Source organism: Hordeum vulgare, chromosome 4H, assembly GCF_904849725.1.
Source record: "Hordeum vulgare subsp. vulgare chromosome 4H, MorexV3_pseudomolecules_assembly, whole genome shotgun sequence".
Taxonomy (NCBI): domain Eukaryota; kingdom Viridiplantae; phylum Streptophyta; class Magnoliopsida; order Poales; family Poaceae; genus Hordeum; species Hordeum vulgare.
Window position 1 is genome coordinate 8,926,508 of NC_058521.1, and position 22,918 is coordinate 8,949,425.

The 22,918-nt window shown below is 45.4% G+C and overlaps 2 protein-coding genes across 3 annotated transcripts; both read right to left on the reverse strand.

The window, feature by feature from the left end:
• Positions 1-4,932, reverse strand: LOC123447135 (glycine-rich RNA-binding protein RZ1C-like). Of its 2 annotated transcripts, none has more exons than XM_045123711.1 (2): positions 4,706-4,932; positions 1-1,644 (listed from the first exon to the last, which is right to left on the reverse strand). In XM_045123711.1, exons 1-2 carry the CDS (start codon positions 4,814-4,816, stop codon positions 799-801), a joined length of 957 nt encoding a protein of 318 aa, XP_044979646.1. In that variant the 5' UTR covers positions 4,817-4,932; the 3' UTR covers positions 1-798. The 2 variants fall into 2 exon arrangements, with proteins under 2 accessions (XP_044979646.1, XP_044979648.1); XM_045123713.1 differs by lacking the exon at positions 4,706-4,932 and adding an exon at positions 2,450-3,433.
• A 3,192-nt stretch (positions 4,933-8,124) lies between these two features.
• On the reverse strand, positions 8,125-10,148 carry LOC123447136 (protein NUCLEAR FUSION DEFECTIVE 4-like). The gene has a single exon (XM_045123714.1). The coding sequence runs from the start codon at positions 10,095-10,097 to the stop codon at positions 8,283-8,285; it is 1,815 nt and encodes a 604-aa protein (XP_044979649.1). The 5' UTR covers positions 10,098-10,148; the 3' UTR covers positions 8,125-8,282.
• Positions 10,149-22,918: the final 12,770 nt, after the last annotated feature.

The following is a 22,918-nucleotide window of genomic DNA, read 5'->3' on the forward strand; positions in this document are numbered from 1 at the left end:
TTTTACAGGATCAAAGAGAGCAAGCATATATTCTTCGTGCATAGCACAAAGGGTACATTTTGCCCAAACGTTTTACAGAAACATGGTGATTTTAAAAAAAAACTAAAACTGATTCTGTAATTCTTGTTCATACTCAGCCAACACAAAATGAGCTAAGTAACACGGTTATCAAGACAAGTCTGAAAACTCGTTTCATCAAATCATTGCGGACCCTCTTTCTCGAAACACGAACCTTGGCAGTTGCAGATCCACCATGATACCAACCAAAGCAGAGCAGCAGGGTTTCATAAGCTCAGGCTGGTTATATCATGATCATACATAAAACATCGTTCAGCAAAGGTTAGCACCCAGTCAAACAACCATGGCATAGCAGATTCACCTCAGCAAACCATGGGCATAATTCACCTCAGCAATGGAAGCAGATAGATGGATAAATTCAGCAAGTTGTGGGTACCAATTCTGGTACAGAACAGGTTCAACCACAGCAGAGAAGCAAGATTTCATACCAACCACAGCCGGGCAGCAGGGATTTCATAAATTCAGACAGATTGATGATAAGATGCAAGTACAGAAACCGTTCAGCAAAGGTGGCCCACAGCCAACAACCACAGACTCAAAACTCACCATGGAAAACAGTCTGCAGGATAAACTCAACCAGTGCTCAGGGGGGGAGTAACATTTGCAGTACAGAATAGAGGTAACCGGTGCCGACAGAGTACTCATCAAGCATTCGGCCATGCCAAACTGAAAAGGGTTCAAACGCAAATACATAGCTCGACTGGCTGCAGCAACGGGTCGCTAGTAGCGGTCGTCAAAGCGGCCTCCTCCCCTGCTGGGGCGGTCATACGGCGCAGGCCTCTCCCTGTAACCTCCTCCCTCGTAGCGGGTAGGCCCTCCGCTGCCGTAGTCGGCACCGCCTCCGCGTGGACCGTCCCTGTCATAGCCACCGCCGATGCCGCCCCTTGGGCCATCCCTGTCGTAGCTTGCGCCGCCCCTTGGGCCGCTCCTGTCATAGGCGCCACCACGCACCGTGTCTCTCTCATAGCTTCTTTCTCGCTCCCTGCCGTAGCCGCCTCCACCGCCACTTGGTGCATAACGGTCTGGGGCTGCTCCGTACCTGTCTGTACCATAGCGGTCACCACCAGAGGGGTACCGGTCGCTGGCATAACGATCACGGCCCCCATCATATCTGTCTCTGCTGTCAATAGGCTCACGGTACCCACCATAACGGCCACTATCATAGCGATCATCCACATAACGGTCACCAAACCTGTCTGATCCAGAAAAGCGGTCTCCCCTGCCACCGCCGCCACTGAACTTGGAAGGGAATCGCCCCGAACGGCCGCCACCAGGGTTAGGGCAGTCACGAGCCCAGTGACCAGCACGGCCACACTCAAAGCAATTGCCAGGGGGTGGACCATCACCCTTGCCACCACGATAATCCCCACGGTCACCGCCGCCGCCACCACCGCTGTACCGCGTGTCATCTGTTTGCAACTTTGGCTCAGCCCTGTTCACTGAAATGGTACGACCATCTAACTCTTTGTTGTGCATGTCATTGATAGCAGTCTCAACTGCCCTGGGGTCTGAAAACGTCACGAAGCCAAAGCCACGGTGGCGGTTTGTGTGCCTCTCCAGCATGATCTGCAATAAGAAATACTCAAGAATCAGCGTAAATACAAAGCAAAGCAGTATGGTAAGCATCTGCAAAACCTTTGAATTCAGCAACGAGTAAAGGGCAAAAAATGAGTAAATAATAACAAAGACTTGTTACCACAACACTTCAATTATAGGTTGTTTAATACTGTGGCATATAGCAGCTTATAAACACACAACAAACTGGTACACTTTGAATTCAGCAATGAGTGAAGGGCAAAAACAATCAGTAACCAATAACATACCACAACACTTCAAGTCATAGTTTGTTTGATAGTGTATCATATAGTAACTTATAAACACAAAACAAACTGGAAATTTGCACTTTAAATTCAGCAGTGAGTAAAGGGCAAAAAAAATCAGTAAATAATAACACAGATTCATTACAGCAACATTTCAAGCCATAATTTGTTTGAAACTAAATCATATAGGCCCAGATGAGTAAAGGGCAAAAAAGTTAGTAAATAATAACACGTATTGGTTGCGACAACATTTCAAGTCATAGTTTATTTGAAACTGTAGCATAAAGCAGCTGGAAACATGCTTTTAGAAGGTAACAGAACGAATCACTATGAAAAATCTACAGCTCTATAGCAGCCAAGTCTCATAGAAAGAAACATGCTTTCTCTTTTGGAATGAATAACCATAAGATTAAAAGCCAACTGAACAGCGACACAACCAAGGAAATGAAAAAGTAGTCACAATATACATAAAATAAGAATGTATTACCAACCATTCATACAAATCACTTGTGGACAAATTTAGGATGGTTAACAGAAAACAAAATCATTACCTTGGAGCAGTATTGGGTTTAGGTTATTCCAGAGTTTCATAATTCAACAGAACGAATCAAAACTGTCACATAGCCGAGTGTAACTGTAACTACCTTTCTGACCAAACATGTACTGAGAGAGCAAAGCTCGTTGTACGGACAACCAGTCGGGCAAACAAACATTCGAGCAACCAAACAATGCTTGTGCTACCATCTTTTGCTGTTACCCATATTAACTAGACTGCTCTGGATAATCTTGTCATGTATGGATCCCTATAGCACATCTCATATCAAATAAACTAATTGCAGCAAACTACTAACTGAGAAGCAAGCAACTTCAATTGGCATGTAAGTGACTGCCAACCAAGTGTGCCTCATGTTTGTAACACCTCCGCTCATATCATATCATGCTATTGACTATATACATAAACCATTTCAGTAGTTAGATCCATCTATTAAATTTTCAATGTAAATTAGCCAAGCAAGAACAACATTCTCAGGCCCATCACTGATGTCTGAACCACTGGCGTGCTGGTCTGGTAAATAAGCTCACGAGAGAATCTTCAAACATGGCAAAACAACACAAGAAGACAGCAGTTGGCAATATCCAACAAGCATGACATGTCAAAGGTGTGCAGTTGGTTCTGAAATGTGCTGACATCAAATGTTGCTTCAGCAGCTATCTTTCAACTGTCATTCCATGAGCACTGCACAGCATCAATGTCGTGACGAACCACAAACAAATCTGGAATTTCACCTTCCCTCGGTTTTCATCACAAAAGTTACCAATTGCTACCGCACGATTTATTGGCTGCAACGACATCCCTTACATTATTTTGTAGCCAGTAAGATCAGGTTGCACACTACAGGCATGTTTTGCGCCCAACTTGTCACAAAAAATGGCTATGACTACAAACAAAAAAGCAAACGAAACAACTGAAGAAAAGGTATCAGATAGCTATATTATATGCTATATATGATAAGGACATGGTGATTACACAAAAGATAATGCAACATGCTCTTAGAAACCAGGAGCAGAAAACAGAACAATTTGTTGGCCTATGAACAGAATACTGACATACCAAACAAATCATGGCACACATATCGAGATTCAAGAATAGAAATACATGACAATGTACATGTAGAATTCTAGTTGCATAGGTGGCACAAGATTTTAAAATGAGTAACATGGTTTCTTAATATTAAAAACAACCAAACGAAACAGACAGCAAATATTTTTCTGTATATCACCAACAGATCAAATCAGTTAAACATGGAAAACTGAAAAATGTTTTCAGGTTTCCATCAAACAACGGACTGTCTGTTGAGCCGCTTCCCAACTGCAGACTACTGACTGTGGTGTTGGCATAGTAGACTATCAAAATCACAGGGCATGCATAGAACCACAAACGCCAAAGAACCACTGAAGGCATTTCTCTGTCAAGCAATACCACTCTAAGAACACGCTGTTTCTTCTATCAGACCACAAGCTGAATAAAGGTATCAGACACAGCCAAGAGATACTGGATCAAATTCACAGGCCCTGATGTTCACTTGAGGCATCTAACTGTGATAAACAGCATCAGCATGACCTCTTAGTAAAGCAATTTCGACCCTAACATTTTCCTCAAAGAGCAGTTTACAGCTGCTTTCTTCACACAGAACACTCGGGACAGTTCTCTGCAAAGCTGATCTTTTGACAAACAAACAAAAGAATCCCTGTTCTATCCAACTTCACAGATGTGCCAGGTCATTTGGCTTCAGAAAGCAAGTGGCTGAGAAAATCACCATCAGGGCCAGCAAAGGAAGGGAGGACAGGAAAAAACCGTGAGCATTCCTGACGAGGCTACAAGCTAGGGAACACCATATAACAAAATGTCGTTAGCAATAAATTCTAGCACCTGTGCTTATTCATTGTGAGAAGATGGCATATTACACTGCGTTTGGAAATATTTTGAGCACAATTGTTTTCTAGGCTACTAGTTCCCCCCAACTACGAGTATTTAGGTACAGACGGAGTAGTGCAGTAGGAAGCCCCATCTCTATTGAGTATTAACCGTAGAGGATTGAGTCGGTGTTAACTAACTACGGGAAACAAAACTCTGAGCACATGTGCCTTGTTCGGATCGGGAGAATTATTAGAAAAACACACCACCTAGACCTTGGCCATGTACACCAGATTCACCTCTCTAATCCCACAGATCTAGCAGCTATACCCACAGAATTAAAGCAACAACGAAGGCATAGGCGGCACGGGCGCGGTGGACGGTCCGGTACCTGGGTTTCGACGACCTTGCCGAAGCGGCGGAAGGCGTCCTCGAGCTTGCGCTCGTCGGTGTGGAACGAGAGCCCGCCCACGAAGATCCGGCTGTCCTCCTTGCCCGCCATCTGCCCCGCGCCCGCGGCCTCGGTTCTCGGGAGAAGAGGAGGGAGATTAGGGTTTGTGTGAGAAGACGAGGAGGCGACGGCGAGGGGAGAAAGAAAGAGAAGAGGGCGCTAGGGTTTGGGGTGGCCTCCGCTCGCTTTGTTTTCGCGTTCGGGCTGCCTGGGCCATGGGCCGCTGTGGGCCAGTTGGAATACGGTGCCGAAAGAGATTCTTTCCCCGATTCTTTCGCCCGAGTCCGTTTTTCCCGAAATTAGCGAATACACAATTCCAACGGTTAATCTCACATTCACAGCTTGCGACAAGTGGTGTACTGTATGTGTGTCATTTATCACAACCTGAGAATTTTTTTTCTTTTTTTGTAGAATCGTAATTTCAAAATGTTTTATCTTCTAAACCGTGCGCCTAAGTCTTGAGTCGTTTTCGCCGTTGGCTTTCTCGCGTCGAGATCTTTAAAACTAGATTTCATGTTGATAGGTTTTGATGAACTTTTTTTAACGAAAAAATGGATGAAAAAACCATGCCTCACGTGATAGAAAAAAACAAAAAACACATTTTTTTTCTTTTCGAGAGGCACGGGTCGTGCCTCTCGCGAAGACAAAACCGTGCCTCTAGCGGAAGCAAAACCGTACCTCTCGTGGAAAAAAAGCAGAAAACGCGTTTTCTCCTTTTTGAGAGAGGCAGGGTGTGCCTCTCGCGAAGGCAAAACCCGTGACTTTCGCGGAAGCAAAACCGTGCCTCTCGTAAAAGAAAACATAAAACACGTTTTTTTTTCGGAAGAGGCACGGGCGTGCCTTTCGGAGAAGAAAAACAGTGCCTCTCGCAAAAAAACAGCAAACATATTTTCTTCCTTTCTGAAAGGCACGGACGTGCCTCTAGCGAAGGCAAAAACCATGCTTTCACGAAGGCAAAACCGTGTCCCTCGCAAAAAAACAAAAAACATGTTTTTCCTTTCCGAGAGGCACGGACGTGCCTCTCTCACGAAGGCAAAATCGTGCCTCTCGCGAAAGCAAAACCATGCCTTTTGCAAAAGAGAAAATGTGTTTTTTCACGTAAAAAAAACAAAAAATGCGTTTTTTTCGCGGTTTTTTTTTGCGAAAGACCGGTGAAAACCGTGACATAAAAAAACAGAAAAAAAACTCACTCAAAATAGGCGAAAATGCGTGCGAAAGAATAAAAAAGAAATCCAAAGGGAACGCTCAGAGCTCGACATGTGGCTGCGACTGGAAATGCACCAAGTGGCGGCGCGCAAGAGCGATTACTGGAAGGCTCCCGAGGGAGCGCTCGCTACCAAGTTGCTCCCCAACTAACCCCGAGCCGTTTCCCCCGTAGTTGCTAAAAAGGAAAAAAAATGTTTTCCCCGATTTCTCTTTACATATTTTTTCGTTCTTTTTTCATTTATTGATTTAAAATCATAAATTTTAAGGATGATACTTCTCGGCCGGTATAAGTCGCATGTTCGTATACCATTTGATATACGTGTCGAGATCCATGCTTCTGTGTTGTGCTTGTAGTCGTTGTCTCGTGTCTTGCTAGTTACTCGTGAAGAGTGAGGCCCGATACGACTTCTTTTACTAAACACCGTGCCTTGTGTATTGGATTTATTTCGTGGGCTTCTTTTGTTATCACGACTTCTTTTGTTGATAAAACGTGCCTCCGGAAAAGTGGTCTCGAGCCGACATTCGAGTTTTTCTCATTATTTGTTATCACGACGTTACGTCAGAAGAATTGTCAGATGAATGACTATTCACCTTTGGGCCTTTAAAAGCCTTTAGATTTAATGATGCCCGTTTTTGAGAATACGACGTCACTAGAGCGACTAAACCGATACCGGCCGAATATGGGGAGAACTCGCCGTGCAAGTTAATTTGTCTGTGTAGCCAAATCATCTACTCTCTGATTAATGTCGCCCTCTCTAACAAATCCTGAACTGACATGTGTTGTTGCCCTCCCTAACAAATTCAGCACTAATGAATCCTCATACTGCTTCTTTAGTTGTTGCAATTTGATGTTTGTGTCAATCAGTTCAAGTCTATGCTTTATGTCAGCTCCTACAACAGTATTCTTCACGTGGTACAGTTCATCATTAAAATTAAATCATAATACTGTCAACAATGCATACATATTCAGAAATGTGACATCTGAGCTGCAAATCTTCATATCCAAATTATGCCCAGCATCAAAGTGAATCCTAGCATCCCATATAACATCATCTAACCTACAATCCACGACAAAATAAAAAAAATAGTGTTTTACAACACAAGCCCTAGCCCTATGATTTGAACATGACAAAATAAAAAATGGAGGGACTTACATCAATCCACCTGCTCCACTAGTCCATTGATGGCTTGTGGTGGGGTTGGCCAACCACATCTCGGCTAACCGCACCCGTTGCTCCATGGACATGGGGCTCCTCCTCCTCTTCCTTGTCCCCGGTGTCATAGGACGATCTGGAGTTGTCCGGCCCCACGTGGTAATTGCTCCCGAGGCCAGGAAGGTCGCCGTAGCCGCCCACGACACCGCCACCGCCAGGGGTTGCCGCGGCCATCGCCTGAGATACTCGGGGTGAGAGGAGAGGGGAGATAGGATAGGGGAGAGGAGGGAAGAACTCGAGCTGGGGTTCGTCTGGGGGATGGCTTGGTTCGACCGAGCCGGTTAAGGCCGACCGCGCCAGCCTCGTTCGAGTCAGCGCACCGGCACGCGTCGATTGGCCAGCGTGGCGCCTGATAGGTGGGCCCAGCATGTCAGATACACGGTGAATACATGCTTATACGTCTGTCTGTCCATTTTGTAACAATTAGGCCGAGGAGTGATACTGAATTTTGACATGCAGAGATGATGGTACTGACTCGTTACATGGTGCGTAAATGTGGTATGCCCATGCAGATAACTCATTGAAATGAGACTCTGAACTCTACAGAATACAAACCTACAACAAATGAAACATGAGCAAATTTTCGCTTATGCTCATGGGCATTTCACAGCCCAACACAAATCGTCGAGAGAAACTCAAACTCCCATCAAACTTGGGGCTCCAAGTTCACAAGAAACAAACAATCTACAACTTCCTAAAGCAGAGCACACGCATTAGTCCACGAAAGCGCCACTCAAAGGAGCATGCCCTACCTATCCAGCTAGTCCCGCATCAGATTAGGACGACCGAGATGGAACACAGGAATCATTTTCGTGCAACCCTAGATCAACAGATACACACAGACAAGCGGGGCACGCGGCGAACAAATCTCGCGATGCAGCAAGGGGAAGGGGAAGATGGGGATTGGGGAGGCGGAGGGAAGGCAAGCGAGCCCTGATGTGCAGATTTGGAATTTTTTGAATTTGTTTAGTACTCCTGTTTTGATTTTTTTACTCAGCAAGGGTGCAGATGAGCCTCGGTTCAGAAATGGATTTTTGAATCACGTGTAACTTTCGCATCCATCTATATGATTCCGATCCATCGATTACTCTCTTTGGTTAGTCAGCTGAACCAATCTTGCTGCCATTGGTGGTGACGGCATCGGTGGTGCTGGAGGTAGCAGCACCATTGGCGGTGGCATCTTCCGGCCGCTCCTCGCCGGCAGGGACAAGAGGGCCCATGGCCACCGCCTCGGCCTTGAACTTGCCGTAGAGGTCGCCCCTGTAGAAGTTCCTGGTCCTCCACGCCAGCAGCAGCGATACGAGGGCGCCCAGCAGCGTGACGCCGGCGATGATGTAGAAGGAGTCCCTGAAGCAGCGCACCCCGATGCAGGTGCCCCCCTGGCCTCCCTGCCGGAGCGCCTCCTCGTCGTATCGCCGGCCGGCGATGCGCACGTTGAGGATGTAGGAGCCGACGGGGCTGGCGACGGCGCCGAAGTTGTAGAGCGTGGAGTAGTACTTGAGCCCGAACACCTCGGAGATGATGGCGAAGAGCAGCGGCCACTGCGCCCCGAAGCAGAAGCCGAGGATGACCGACGCCGCGTAGAGCCCGTTGCTCACGCCGACGGCGATGAGAAGGTGCCCCGCGCATGCGAGGAGGAGCACCGCGGCGAGGACGAGCGGGCGTGGCACCTTGTAGCGGGCCAGCAAGTGCTCCGACGCGAAGCCGGCCACCACGCGCCCCGCGTAGTTCCAGATGCTGACCAGGGAGACGAAGGTGCCGACGCTGCGCTGCGGGTACCCGAGGGACTGCCCGATCTGGTTCAGGTTGTCGATGGCCGTCAGCGTGCCGCCCACGCCGCAGATGGTGGCCACGAACAGCACGAGCATGTCCATGCTGAAGAGCGCCTGCAGGATCGTGTAGTCCTCCCCCCTCGCCGGCGGCCGGAACACGTCCTGGAAGCACGTTGTCGCCGGCTTCACCGTGCCTGCGGACGGCGAGTCGGCCTCGTTGACGACGGTGGTGGTCGTCGGGACGACGGACTGGGACTGGGACTGGGTCGGCAGTGGCGGTTGCAGGTAGGTTTTAAGCTCCTGCTGGACGACGATGACGATGGGGAAGAAGATGAGGAGGAGGAGCACGGTGGCGGTGACGTAGTAGGCGGGCCTGGGGAACCCGAGCACCTCCAGCTCCACCACGTTCATGACGAGGAGGTATACGGCGAGCACGATGGAGGCGTAGAGGAAGTAGAAGAAGGCCTTGCGCTCCCGGCTGCTGCTCGCGGCGGTGGCGACGGCGGCGCCGCGCGGCATGATGCGGATGGTGGGGATGAAGACCAGAGATATGGCGGCGGGCAGCCAGGCCATGAGCAGCACGAGGTCGGCGCCGTCGTTGTCGGTGCCGTAGATGGCGCGGTAGAGCTGCGTGAAGATGGCGCCGCTGAGGCCGACGAAGCCCTTGAGGAGCCCCAGCACGACGCCGCGGTCCTCGGGGAAGTTCTTGACGGCGGTGACGAGGGCGCCGGTGTTGGCGAAGGACTGGGAGTTGGCGCCGACGGCGATGTAGACGCACATGAGCCAGACGGCCGGGCGCGCGGTGCGGCCGGTGATGGAGAGGTAGATCATGAGGTAGCCGACGAGGTTCATGGCGGCGCCGCAGGCGAGGACGACCCACGGCGGGGTGACCTCGTTGATGAGGCCCGGGAGGATGCCGACGTTGGCGCCCACGTCCTTGAAGAAGCTGAGCGTGTTGAGCGTCTGCTGGTCGTAGCCCAGCGACGACTTGATGGCCTTGGAGTAGATGGCGAAGATGTAGGTGCCGCCCGCCGCAGCCATGATCAGGATGGACGCGAAGAACATGAACCACCGCCCTCCCACGACGTGCTTCGCGAACTGCGTCGACGGCACTCGGCCGCCGCCATCGCCGGACACCATGGCTCAGCTAGCTCGATTGAACTTAATTACTACCGACCGACTTGATCTCGTTGCTCCAAGCTAAGCTCTGCTAAGCTATATATATATGTAGCGCGAGACAAAGTGAGTGTCACCTTCAGCTTTGACCACTTGAGCAAAGAAAAATCAAATGGGGAATCAAAACCATTTCATAATTTGCATCCACAATTCTCTCACAATGACATGTGTAGTACTATAACTGTACAAGTAGGATTATTTACATCAGCATGCCCGTAACAGAGGCTACAATATGCTTCTTATGGAAAGAAAGAGCCTTCCCGTGCATGATCTATCTCCAATGGATCATCATCATCATCATCATCATCATCATCATCATCATCATCATCATCATCATCATCATCGTGTGGTATGAGAAAAAAGCTAAAGTGCTACTGAGATGCTACCCATGTATATGAAGATTTGGCTGAGGTGTGTGATTGCGCGTAAAACTCTACCGCGGTTCAAATCGATCAGTATACGTTAATTGGTTGATTAACTTTTGCATATATCTACCCAGGTTTACATCATCCAGCCTTTGTAGTTTGTAGGCATGTATTTCACATGAAATGGGAAATTAGTCCAAAGATATGTTGGATTTCTGTACCATTAACAAGTCTGATAATGTGGGGTTTATGATAACAATATGGGTATCGCAATCTTTCGACATATCACTAGCCCATTTTGATGGAGGGCTTTGACGATCTTACTGAACAATCCATCTCCAATGCGACGCATCTTAGCAATTGCTAAAACAACTCAAAGAGGTCATTGATTACGCCGAGACACGATTAATCTAAACACAAGGTTCTAAACCTACAAGCAACCGAACAAGAAACAAGAATTATGGTAGCAAGGAACCAAACAACAAACAAGGTTTTCGAATTGCAAATATAGATAAATTTTTGTTTAAAGTTGTTGGGGCTCCGAAAGCAGCCATCATGGGACCCAAACGAAATACACAAGTTACAAATAATGATGAACTTTAATGTAACAACCCCTGACCTAAATGATGCCTTGAAGATTACAGAGGAAATTGAGGCGTGGACAGAAATGACCTAAATCATTGCTTCATAAAGCGTGGCGAAAGCCTTTTTCGACAAAGAGAAAATTGAGGGGTTTCGACCACCTAGAGAGGGGTGGACAGAACCAACCCTAGGTCGATTATCTCCTTGAATACGAGCTCTAAAAGAGCAGTGCTCTGCACTGGCGCGCCGGCCGAAACTTTCAGCCGGCCGCACGCGGCTGCACCGTTAGATCTGTCCATGCAACAAAATTCCTCGATCCAGCAAATTTCAGCCATGATGCAACAAATTTCGGTCACGGTTGCAACAAAAAAATGGTTGTAGCAAAAAATATGAATGTGATCGTAGCAAAAAAAGACGCTGATGATGCATGGTAGCAAAGCAAAATATGGGTTGTAGCAAAAACAATCCGATGAACTCGGATTGCAACTCTGACGAACGTGTATACAACTTTTTTAGTGAATGGTTGCCGTAAAAAAGATATCGGTTGTAGCAAAAATCAAAAACACTGGTTGTAGCGAAAAATCTAACGAATTGGGATTGCAACCGAACGTATATGCAGTTTTTCTAGTGGACAAATGTAGCAAATAGAAAATGTTTGTAGCAAATTTGAACGTTAGTTGCAGCAAATTTAGACAGGAAAAAAACTACATGTCTAATCCCGACCGGCCGAGCGGTTCAGTCGGTGCGCCGGCCACAAGCGTTTCTCGCTCTAAAAACTGTGTAACAGTTGTAGCCCAAAATTCCATGGGCTCGGTCCAATAATAAGGCGAAGCAACACCTATATAGTATATATCTCGAGGGAAATTATAAAGTGATATCTTATATATATATTGTCATGTCTTCATTTTTTTGGAAAGATGGAATACCCCTCGCGGCCTCTGCATTAAGTGATGCAGGATGTATAATCGCCTACTTGCCATCAGTTCTACCTGCCATCTGACTGATGAACCAACATATCCGCTTGACACTTCTGTGGAAATATTACCAGTTCCAATCCGTCCTCACCCACAACCTTCCGAAGGGGGTATTCTCGAAGTAATGTCTAAACCCAAGGACTGTGAGTCTCAAGCAAGTCCAACGGAAGTTGTCACTCTTACACGTATTATTTGGGATTTTTAAATCTAAGCACCCATTTCATCTTTTTTAGCATAGAGGGCGGTAGCACCATCAACTTTTTCCCTTTCAAAATGGCCATCCCACCTGTACTTATTTTCTTTCGTTGGCAATTACATATACTCCATCCGTTCTAAAATATAAGTTTTTTAAGAGATTTCACTAGGGTCTACATACGAAACAAAATAAGTGAATCTACGTTCTAAAGTATGTATATATACATCTGTATGTAATCCACTAGTAAAACCTCTAGAAAGACTTATATTTAGGAACGGAGGGAGTAGTATACATGTAAACCAAGTCATCCATTCCTGTATGTGGAATTGTATTAGGATTCATGAAGGTAATACTTTGAACAAGAACTATTCCATTGGTATGTGGTTTACAACTTTACATGATACAAAATCTCAATTACTAGTAGGTATTATTGAACAAATGAATCTAGCTATACGAATATCATGGCACACAAACCAGGCATTCACAAAATAATTCTTGGTTAAGTCATGTTCTAACGAAACCTAATACACTCTATATAAGGGAATGACGAGGCGAGGTATTATTTACAACATTCTTGTACCCACAATAAATTATTCAAACATGTGCGCAATGTTTTTTTTTGTTTCATTCCGTACAACATATTCTTTAAATTTACAGAGATGGGAGGCATACATAGTTTTTTTTGGCGGGGTGCCATACATATTTCTCAATAGTAATGCTTTTGGCATGCCAAAAATAAAATCTATTCGAAGTACACATTGCAATTTGTTCATAATTTTATAAAGATCTTAAACTCACTTATCTAATTAAGCAAGAAAAGGCAAACCTCGGGCACTCCTGTCTTTTCACACCTACATCCCTACTGATCAACAAGGGCAAACTACACGTCTCCATCAAACGAATATAAAGGGCATACAGTTGTCATAAAACATGGAACATGTCTCCTTTTGGTTTAAAATTTACAATAATTGTTTTGCTAGCTATAACCAAAACCGAACATCAACTGCTTATCAGTAATTATTTCTTATAAAAATCAGACCAGATTTTTATTGTGACATATAACTTATTTCGAACATTTGTAGGGGTCCATTTGAAATTCGAGTTTACTTTTGGTGTGAATCAACAATGAACCATGGAGTCCCTCCTGTTTATTTTCATACATGAACAATATTTAGTGTCATATTGTAATATTTCTATACGGTTTAGAGTGCATGGTAATGATATCTAGCAATCAAACCTAAGAGTGTGACACGTTGAATTCTCGAAAGCGTCTTTATCAGTTCTTCAGCAAATTAATTAGTACTATATATGTTATTTCCCGATTCTGAACTACTCCACTTGACGTGACATGGAGGAGACGGCAAGGACTTCATGCTCAGAACATTAATCGGCTAACTTGACAATTGAGGCAGGTAGCAGGCCAATATAACATGCAGACCCTCTCCCTTTGAAAAATCTTGAGGTATTTTCATTGGACAGTTAGTGGTGAACAGAAGAAATTTCTCACGTACGGAAGTGAGATCTCGAAGTTCTTCACAGCAAAAGAGTCCAGGGCTAGTCACTCACAAAGGGAGAAATGTAAAGGAATTAGCATGCACCAATTATTTGGCTTACGTTTTGCAGGAAGAAACAAACGGCGAACAGGACTGCATGTCTAGCCACCATAGTTCGAATTGTATAAGAAAGTCAAATATATATACCTTTAATCTCAAACGGTTTGGTGAGTCAAATATAAGAAAGTTCACTCAAATTGTATAAGAGTCATCTGTTCGTCACATTATATCTTAATCATTTAATCATTCCAATATATTTATGCATGAGAGTACTAATTGCGGTAGATGAAACTAAAAGATAATATATTGGGTGCTATGTTCTTGTGCCTTGTCCTCTTATTTATATGATGTAGACACGTAGTAGATCATAGTACTATATCAGAGAAGAATCTTATCTAACACCATCCATGACAGCAGTCACCGACCAATATCTTGTACTAGCAATCTGATCAGTTACGTCTTACTCAAGTGTGTCTAATTTCTAATCAGGCGTGTGTCCATATTAACGCGCAAACCTCCAAGATCAATGGGATCAATATTGCTGACTAGTGGGATAAAAAGTTTGATAAACGCACCGGTATTTCCTTGCAGTACTCTTCTTGTTGCTTTGTGGGAAATTTGGACCAAAAATGTTACTACTCCATTAGTAGCATTAGTAGCATACTTCTCCAAATAAATGACCAAAAAAAAAAGACTAGTTGCCAAACTGACATCTAATAGACCTTGACAATTCATTATTCAAAGACGTCGGCCGCCATTTGTGTTCGATAAGAGAGTGCATCGATCTGCACACAGCCAGAGCATCAGCACCATTGACGACGACCCTGACTTTTTAACTAGAGCAGGATTGCGTACACACTTGAAATGGATCGAGTGATAGACAGACAAGGACGATTAATTCGTAGATTAGTCAATCCATCCCCATACCGTCATTTTCTTTGCATTGCCACAATTAGCTACTACACCTTTCTAGATAACCATGCATTTATCTTTCTCCTTGGGCGAGGATGAAGTTGTTGTTATTACTGAGATTTTGTGCAACTAGTATACGTTGCCAACAGCTTGGTAGATGCCAAAATTTTGTTGAAAGTCACCGGAGGAGCTTCCTGGATGGTGCTAGCTAGCCCGTCTGGGCAAACGTCAGATCTATTTTAGTTAATTCCAAACTGGATGATGCTTATAATTCCAAACTTCGCTTTCCACCGTCGATAGACGTCATTACAATGAGGTACACGGAGTTGCAATTACTTGCACCTTATTTTAGAAAGGATGATAAACCCTCACACCCTCGGCATGCATTTGATCATTGTTTAGCTAGAGACCTCCCGAGCCGTCCAAAGGATGATTTTGTTCTCATACCATCAGAACTTACTCCACGCCACAGTTGTTGGTGCAAAAAAGGGACACAAACTGAAAAAAAAAATCTTTCGACAGCAGATTATAGGGACCAAAAGTCTACTACTTCCTCCGTCTCAGTGCATTAGGCATCTTACGAAAATTAAATAATCCCAAAACACTAAGGCACATTAGAGTAGTACTAGTTGCATGCATATTAACTAGACCACATCTATTAATTGAAGGACCAATGCATGTAATTTATGCGGCACACTTTTTGGATTTCAAGAGGTCTTCTAATTAATAGCACGTTTTCAATTGAGAAAGGAATTATGTGATTGGCTTCTTCTGCAATTTAATTTTCTTCTCCTACCCAATCTATGCGTGCCTAGGTTGCAGCGCACCTCCTAAAATACCTAATGCACCGAGACGGAGGGAGTAGTTATTTTTATCAAAAGGGTTAACACACGGAGACCTGGGATTTGGTAACTTTTTTTGGTCCTACTAAGAAAAAAAATCATTGGTGCAAAGTGCAAGGTTAACTGGGATTTGGTGTGCCGGACTATTGAGCGTGGCGGGCTCAACACCAACAAATTTACTCAGGCTCTTCGGTCAAGATGACCATGATATGAGTGTATAGTTAGTAGGATAGTAGTATCCTCAGTCTATTAGGACTATGGTATGAGTGGATAGGTATGCATCACCCGGACATAAAAAAAAATGTTCTCGAACAAGAATCGATTCAATTTTGTCTAGATGTTGCATGCGAGTCAAGGAGAAAAAAGTCACACGTGGTTTTTTTGTTCTTCCTTTTGAGCTAGTGAATGACATATTCCTATTCTTGCTTAAAAGTGGCAATTGCCCTTCACAATTTGAAAAGTTTTTTTTAAATGATTACAACATAGACGGCTAAACGCACACACTAACACCATCACACACATACGTATTCATCCATATTTACTGAAGCGAGCGGAGTTATGAAACTTCAAGATTGAGGAGGTCATCAGAAGCGTTTCGTTGTCGACAAAATGACGTCTTCCTCTAGAAGAATAATCCACATCAAACCTAAGAGTTCAGTCCTAATAGAATGAGGATACTACTACTCCCAAGTCCTATCTATCCAACACAATCTATACCAAGAAAGGAAACTATTCAACACAATATGCAGAGTGCCTCCGTCGGTAGGAGTACAAATGTACAATGTATTGCCTATCTAGCTTCCCAGCAATTCAGGGTACGTCGATCTGCAGAGTGCCACGTCGTCAAAGTCCAAAGTCCATCATGAACTGATTGGTTTACGGCTTTACACCTTGCGCCGTACGTGTCCGTCAGTGTCAAGTCATCAAACCTGGAACCTCAGGGACCAACACATTGCCGACAAAGTGACGATTGATGTTCAAAGCAGAAATTGTGTGTGTGTGTGTGTGTGTGTGAGAGAGAGAGAGAGAGAGAGAGAGAGAGAGAGAGAGAACCAGCAAAATGTAATAAATCAAGTACACAACAAGGGATGCATCTGTTCCCGAAGGGTGCGTTCAGGAGACGCGACTGTAAGACAATGAATAGATGCGACGGTTGATATACGATAACTGCACATCGGTTGGTTAAGTAGAGATTATATCCTTAATTATAATGTGCTAATTAAATAATAACACTTTCCTTAATCTATGCTTATTGATGTAGTATCATCATCTTGAAAAAAATCCTTGGAGTAACTTTTGTCTTTTAGAATGTTGAAGATGATAGGGACTTCGTGAATAAATCAGCAAGTTTGTCGGATGACTTGACTTGTGACATGGGCAATATAGTGATATTTCTTATTATGTAACATATTTGCATCCGGGCAATACAAGCAACACTATCTTTGAGATTATAGTTGGTGGATGTAGCCACTAAGGTCTGTTTCAAAGACTTTTATGAGATGACTACCACACCTAGCAGGAACATAAAGCTTGTGTACGACCTGGCATAGTAGGGATATGATCGATGTATCCACTGATATTGGTGCCCAGAAATCTCTGAAGCTGAAAGATTAGGACAAAGTGTTTGATAACGTGTTCAATGTAGAAATCAAGAGAGAGAATCAAGAGAGCCAAATGAATCAAGTGTGTCTCTTTCATTGATGACAAAGCAAGGGATGCATCCAGGAGACACATTTGTTACATGTGAGACAATGAATAGATAAGATGGTTTGTGTATGATAACTACACACCGGTTGGTTAACTGGAGATTATATCCTTAATCATAATGTGATAATTAAGTCTTAACAATGGAGTCTGTTAACCAGCTTATCAGCTTGTCATAGATGAATTAGTGATGCTGAAAGCTACCATGGGCACAATGTAGCAACGATCATGAAGTGCTTTCAGATGTTGAAGAATTTTGGGATGATGAAGTTCAACTCGTGCAAAAGAGAGGCTAAAGAGGTAGCGGATTGTCTTGCTAAATCAGGGAATAGTTATAATTCACTATCTATTTGGAATAATCATGCCCATGATTTTATTTCATCTTTGCTTAAACAATCTGGCTATTATTTGATGGAATAAAATGACATTCCAATAAAAAAAACTCGTCAAACCCGGAACCTCAAGGATCAACACATTGCCGACAAAGAGCGACGGTACCCAGCAAAATAGTACTCCCTCCGTCCCAAAATAAGTGACTCAAAAATGACTCAATTTTATACTTTAATACAAAGTTGAGTCATTTTTGAGTCACTTATTTTGAAACGGAGGGAGTACCATATAGTGTGTGTGAAGATTCTGAAAGCTTCGAAATTGCATACGCTTGTAGTTCCCTCCCTTGAGCAGTTGATCCATTTCATTGCCTTGGAGGTCCTTATAAAATCAATTTTTTTTGCATAAAAGGAGCTTTATTTATTAAGGAATAGTTGTACAATCGCTTGCCAGCAAGCTCATCAGAGTATTTGGAGGCCCCTGTAACCACAAGTCGGTACAGAGTTCCACTCTCGACATATAGGCCAAACGAGTTCTATTCTGCGCACGTCCAACGTGAAGACGAACAAGCTCCCTCTCCCTCATCAACTCCTTGGTGTCTTTCACCAGATGACCCAGGTATGACCTATCTATATTCTTACAATTCAACATCTTCACCATCGCCTCACAATCAGATTGAATAATTAGTGGTAGTGCTATACGCAATGCCATTTTAGGTCCTTCTCTCGCTGAAATCGTAAAGTACACATAGCTTTCGTTCGGTACTTCTCTCGCTACCCCCGCGTCGCCTCCCCTGGCGGCGGCGGGGGAACCCTAGCCGCGCCGCCTCGGCCCCCTCCCCACCTCGTCCCACCTCCCCGCCGCCGCCTGAGGCAGCTGTCGGACAAGCCCGGGGCGTCAAGGATGGTGGCGTCGGGATCTCGAATGCCCTGGCTCTCTGTTGGGAGTTCCGAATCTGGAGCGGCGACTCCTTTTGACGAGGCACGTCAGGCTCTGACGAGCAGTTGTACGGGCGGTGGATCTGGCGTCCTGGCCGCACTGGCGGCGGGATCCCGGTGGTCGTTGGCGGCTGGCGGCGGCTTCTACGATGGTCGGTGCGCGCGATCTGGCGCCTCCCCTCCTCCTCTGTTCAGCGTGCGGGCCAGCCTAGTTGGGCCGCGCTTTCCTTGGTCGCCGGTTCTGTACAGGAGGCGCTGCTGGTGGCGAGGATCTAGTTCGGGCGAAATCCCTGGCCGGCCATGGCCGTCCGCGTCGACAGCGACGCCTTGGGCGTCGGTATGGACTGATCTCCTCACTTCCCCTTCCCCTAGGTCCCCCGGGTGAAAGCCCTAACTTTGTTGGGCGGCGACAGAGCTCACGGCGTCGTTACCTTCTTGAAGGCCCCGCTTTGGGAACCTTGGAATTGGGTGGCAGTTGTGGATGGTGGGCGACGGCGGTGGTGCGAACCTATTGTAGCATGGCTCTACGTCCGTTGCTTGGAGATGGACTCGCATAGGTGGAGGTCGTCGTTTGGCGTCGTGGTGGCGTCCATGGCGGAAGACCTTCCAAGGCTCGCGTAGGTGGTGGTCGTCGTTTGGCGTCGTGATGGCGTCGATGACGGAGGACCTGCTAAGGTTGACACCTCAATATGCTCTGAAGATGGACCAGTGGAAGATGGCGACGACGACACATGTGAGTGAGTCAGACCGGTTTGTGCCCCGGACCTGGTAGATGGCTCGGGCGGGGCCTCCGGCTTTAGATTTTAGGCTTAGGAGAGAGGTCTGGGTATATGGTCCGGCTTGCACCCCTTCATCACATGGATAGGGTAGCGACAAATGTTGCAAGATGACAGATTCAGACATATTGTTGTTCTACTTTGTAAGGTCCTCGAAAATAATTAATAAAATGGTCGCATGCAACTCCCAGATGCAGAATTAGGTGGTGGTCATCTTCCTTTTCTAAAAAAAAGGCCCTTCTCTCGCTGCAACACACTCTGCCTCCAACGCATCAGTGCAACACAAAATATACCAACACGCCGAAGCAATATGATTACCACTGTTGTCCCGCTACCATGGCCGCACCAGCCGTATTATCACACGCCAAAGTGCCACACGAAATATACCAATACGTCGAAGCAATATGACTTTGCCAAGTGCCACGCAAGAAAATCCTCATCTAATCCGTAGGACACTTTTATCTTTGAAATATCATGTATGTTCGGCCTGATCAGATACTCATTCAACCGTGTTTCATTTCATGAACCATTCGGAAGGAGAAACTCGTCCACTCTGGTGAACCTACAATTTCCATGGTCTCTAAGTGGCTTAAGTGACCGCCCCTCCCTCATCAACTCTCTCTCTCCCTCTCCCTCATCAACTCCTTGATCTCGTTCACGAGATGACCCATGTATGATCTATCCATATTCTTACAATTCAAAACTTCACCATCGCCTCACAATCAGATTGAATAATTAGTGGTAATGCTATACGCTCCAATGCCATTTTAGATCCTTCTCTCGCCGCAACACACTCTGCCTCCAACGCATCAGTGCAACACGAAATATAGCAACACGCCGAAGCAATATGATTACCATTGTTGTCCCGTGCTACCATGGCCGCACCAGCCGTATCATCACACGCCGAAGTGCCACACGAAATATACCAATACGCCGAAGCAATATGACTTCGCCAAGTGCCACGCAAGGAAATCCTCATCTAGTCCGTAGGACACTTTTATCTTTAAAATATCATGTATGTTTGGCCTGATCATATACTCATTCAACCGTGTTTCATTTCATGAACCATTCGAAAGGAAACACTCGTCCACTCTGCTGAACCTACAATTTCCATGGTCTCTAAGTGGCTTAAGTGACCCCCCTTCCTCATCAACTCCCTCTCCCTCTCCCTCATCAACTCCTTGATCTCGTTCACGAGATGACCCATGTATAATCTACCCATACTCTTACAATTCAAAACTTCACCATCGCCTCACAATCAGATTGAATAATTAGTGGTAATGCTATACGCTCCAATGCCATTTTAGATCCTTCTCTCGCTGCAACACACTCTGCCTCCAATGCATCAGTGCAACGCGAAATATACCAACACGCTGAAGCAATATGATTACCACCGCGCTACCATGGCCGCACCAGTCGTATTATCACAAGCCGAAGTGTCGCGTGAAATATACCAACACGCCGAAGCAATATGATTACCACCGTGCTACCATGACCGCACCAGCCGTATTATCACAAGCCGAAGTGCCGCGTGAAATATACCAACACGCCGAAGCAATATGATTACCACCGTGCTACCATGACCGCACCAGTCGTATTATCACAAGCCGAAGTGCCGCGTGAAATATACCAACACACCGAAGCAATATGATTACCACCGTGCTACCATGACCGCACCAACCGTATTATCACAAGCCGAAGTGCCGCGTGAAATATACCAACACGCCGAAGCAATATGACTTCTCCAAGTGCCACGGAAGGAAATCCTCGTCTAGTTCGCAGGACACTTTTATCTCTCAAATATCCTGTATGTCCGGTCTGATCATATACTCATTCAACCGTGTTTCATTCCAAACTGGTCCACACTGCTGAACCTCCAAGTGGCTTAAGTGACCCCCCCCTCCAAACAAGAACCATGGATCCCTCCACACAGTTTTTTTACAATTACCTATTCTCCAGATCATATCCTTTTTCATTAGTTCAAGAAATATTGTATAAAATCAATTAAATTAAAATCAATTAATCATTTTGCCCCTACACGAATAACCATACTCGGGTAGGATTATATATCTCCCAAAATATGTTCAAACAAAACAGTGAGCTAACTAAATTTGTCATCCTCATGTCACTAAATTTATCATAAAAAACGTTCGGAGCTGTCATGTGTGTGGGCCACACGTGTGGCACTTATCAGGGTAAAAGAAAAAAAAAACTGATGAGTGTTGACTGATGCATTGCAGTCCTGAATATGTGGAATAATATATATAGTCAACGCTCAACGGTGCTGACTGATCATGATGCCGGATGGAGTCTAGTACTACACGCATTTTCCCTACATCCTCGGAAGCCCACCGGAAAGAAGCAACTTGGCGAGGTACTCCTGTTCTCCATCAGAGACGAGTCGTCGTCGCCAGCGACGCGCCGGCCGTCACTTTCTCCGGCAATGGACAGGACGAGTAGTCGCACAGCTCATTGTCATCGGTCCTCCTCAGACCTTGTTCGGTTCCTTTATATTTGAAGGGGTTTGGAGGAAATTGACAGGGATTAAACCCCGTACAAGTCAAATTCCAGCTAAATCCCTTCCAATCCTCTTCAATCCCCTCCTGATAGGGATTAACCGAACAGGCCTCGGGGATATTCTTCCAGCCAAGTTAGCTCGCTAGCTATTCAGCCCCGTCTCCCGGCTCGCCCGGGTAAACATTCCGGCGCATCGGCGTCTCCCTGTCCGGCGTTGGCGATTCACACGGGCGGCGACGACTGACTGATGGCCATGATTGGACCTTCACAGCCACGCACCTAGTCCATTTGCTGGCTCTGACTTGTGACCCCGGCCCGAGTATAGAGCACGCTGCCGTGACCGCGAGGCCGACGGTGGGGGAACACGTACGTATGCGTGATCAAATCGTGACTCCATCGTTACGTAGTACGTGCTCCACAAGCCTTTCCCTAGTTTAGTACGTATAGATTAAAGAACAATCAAACTTTGCAAATTTCTAAAGAAAATTATTTATATCTACAATACTAAATAAATATATAAAATATAAAAGGTGGGGACTGCTACGCATCCATCGGTTGATCCGTACGAAACATCCACCACCTCGACGGCCGTTTGATGTACGCGCCTAGCCGTTCGATCTACGCGGCTCGGTCACCTCCCCGGACCCAATAATTTCTGAAACAATGGTCGAGTTGCAGAAATAATCGTTTTATTGCAAAATAACTTCGGACCCGTTAATTCGTGAAACAACAGTCGAGCTGCAGAAACAATCGCTTTGTTACAGATTTTCTTTTTTGTCTTTTTGCGAACATAGGTACTATTGCAGAAGAAATTTTTTCAACAAAGATCATGTTGCAGAAAACTTTTGCAACACAGGTCAGGTTGTAGAATTTTTGCCTTCGCCTTTTTTGCAACATAGATACTCTGTTGGGGAAGAAACTTTTTGCAGAAACTCGTCGTTGTGTCGTATTTCTGCAACAAAACATTCGTTGCAAAAAAAATATACAACAGAGACCATGTTACGAGAACTTGTAACTGCGTCGTGATTGCACTAGTTTTGACGCCGTCGATTCGCAACAACGTCGTTGTTTCAAAAACTCATATGCGGATCTGCTC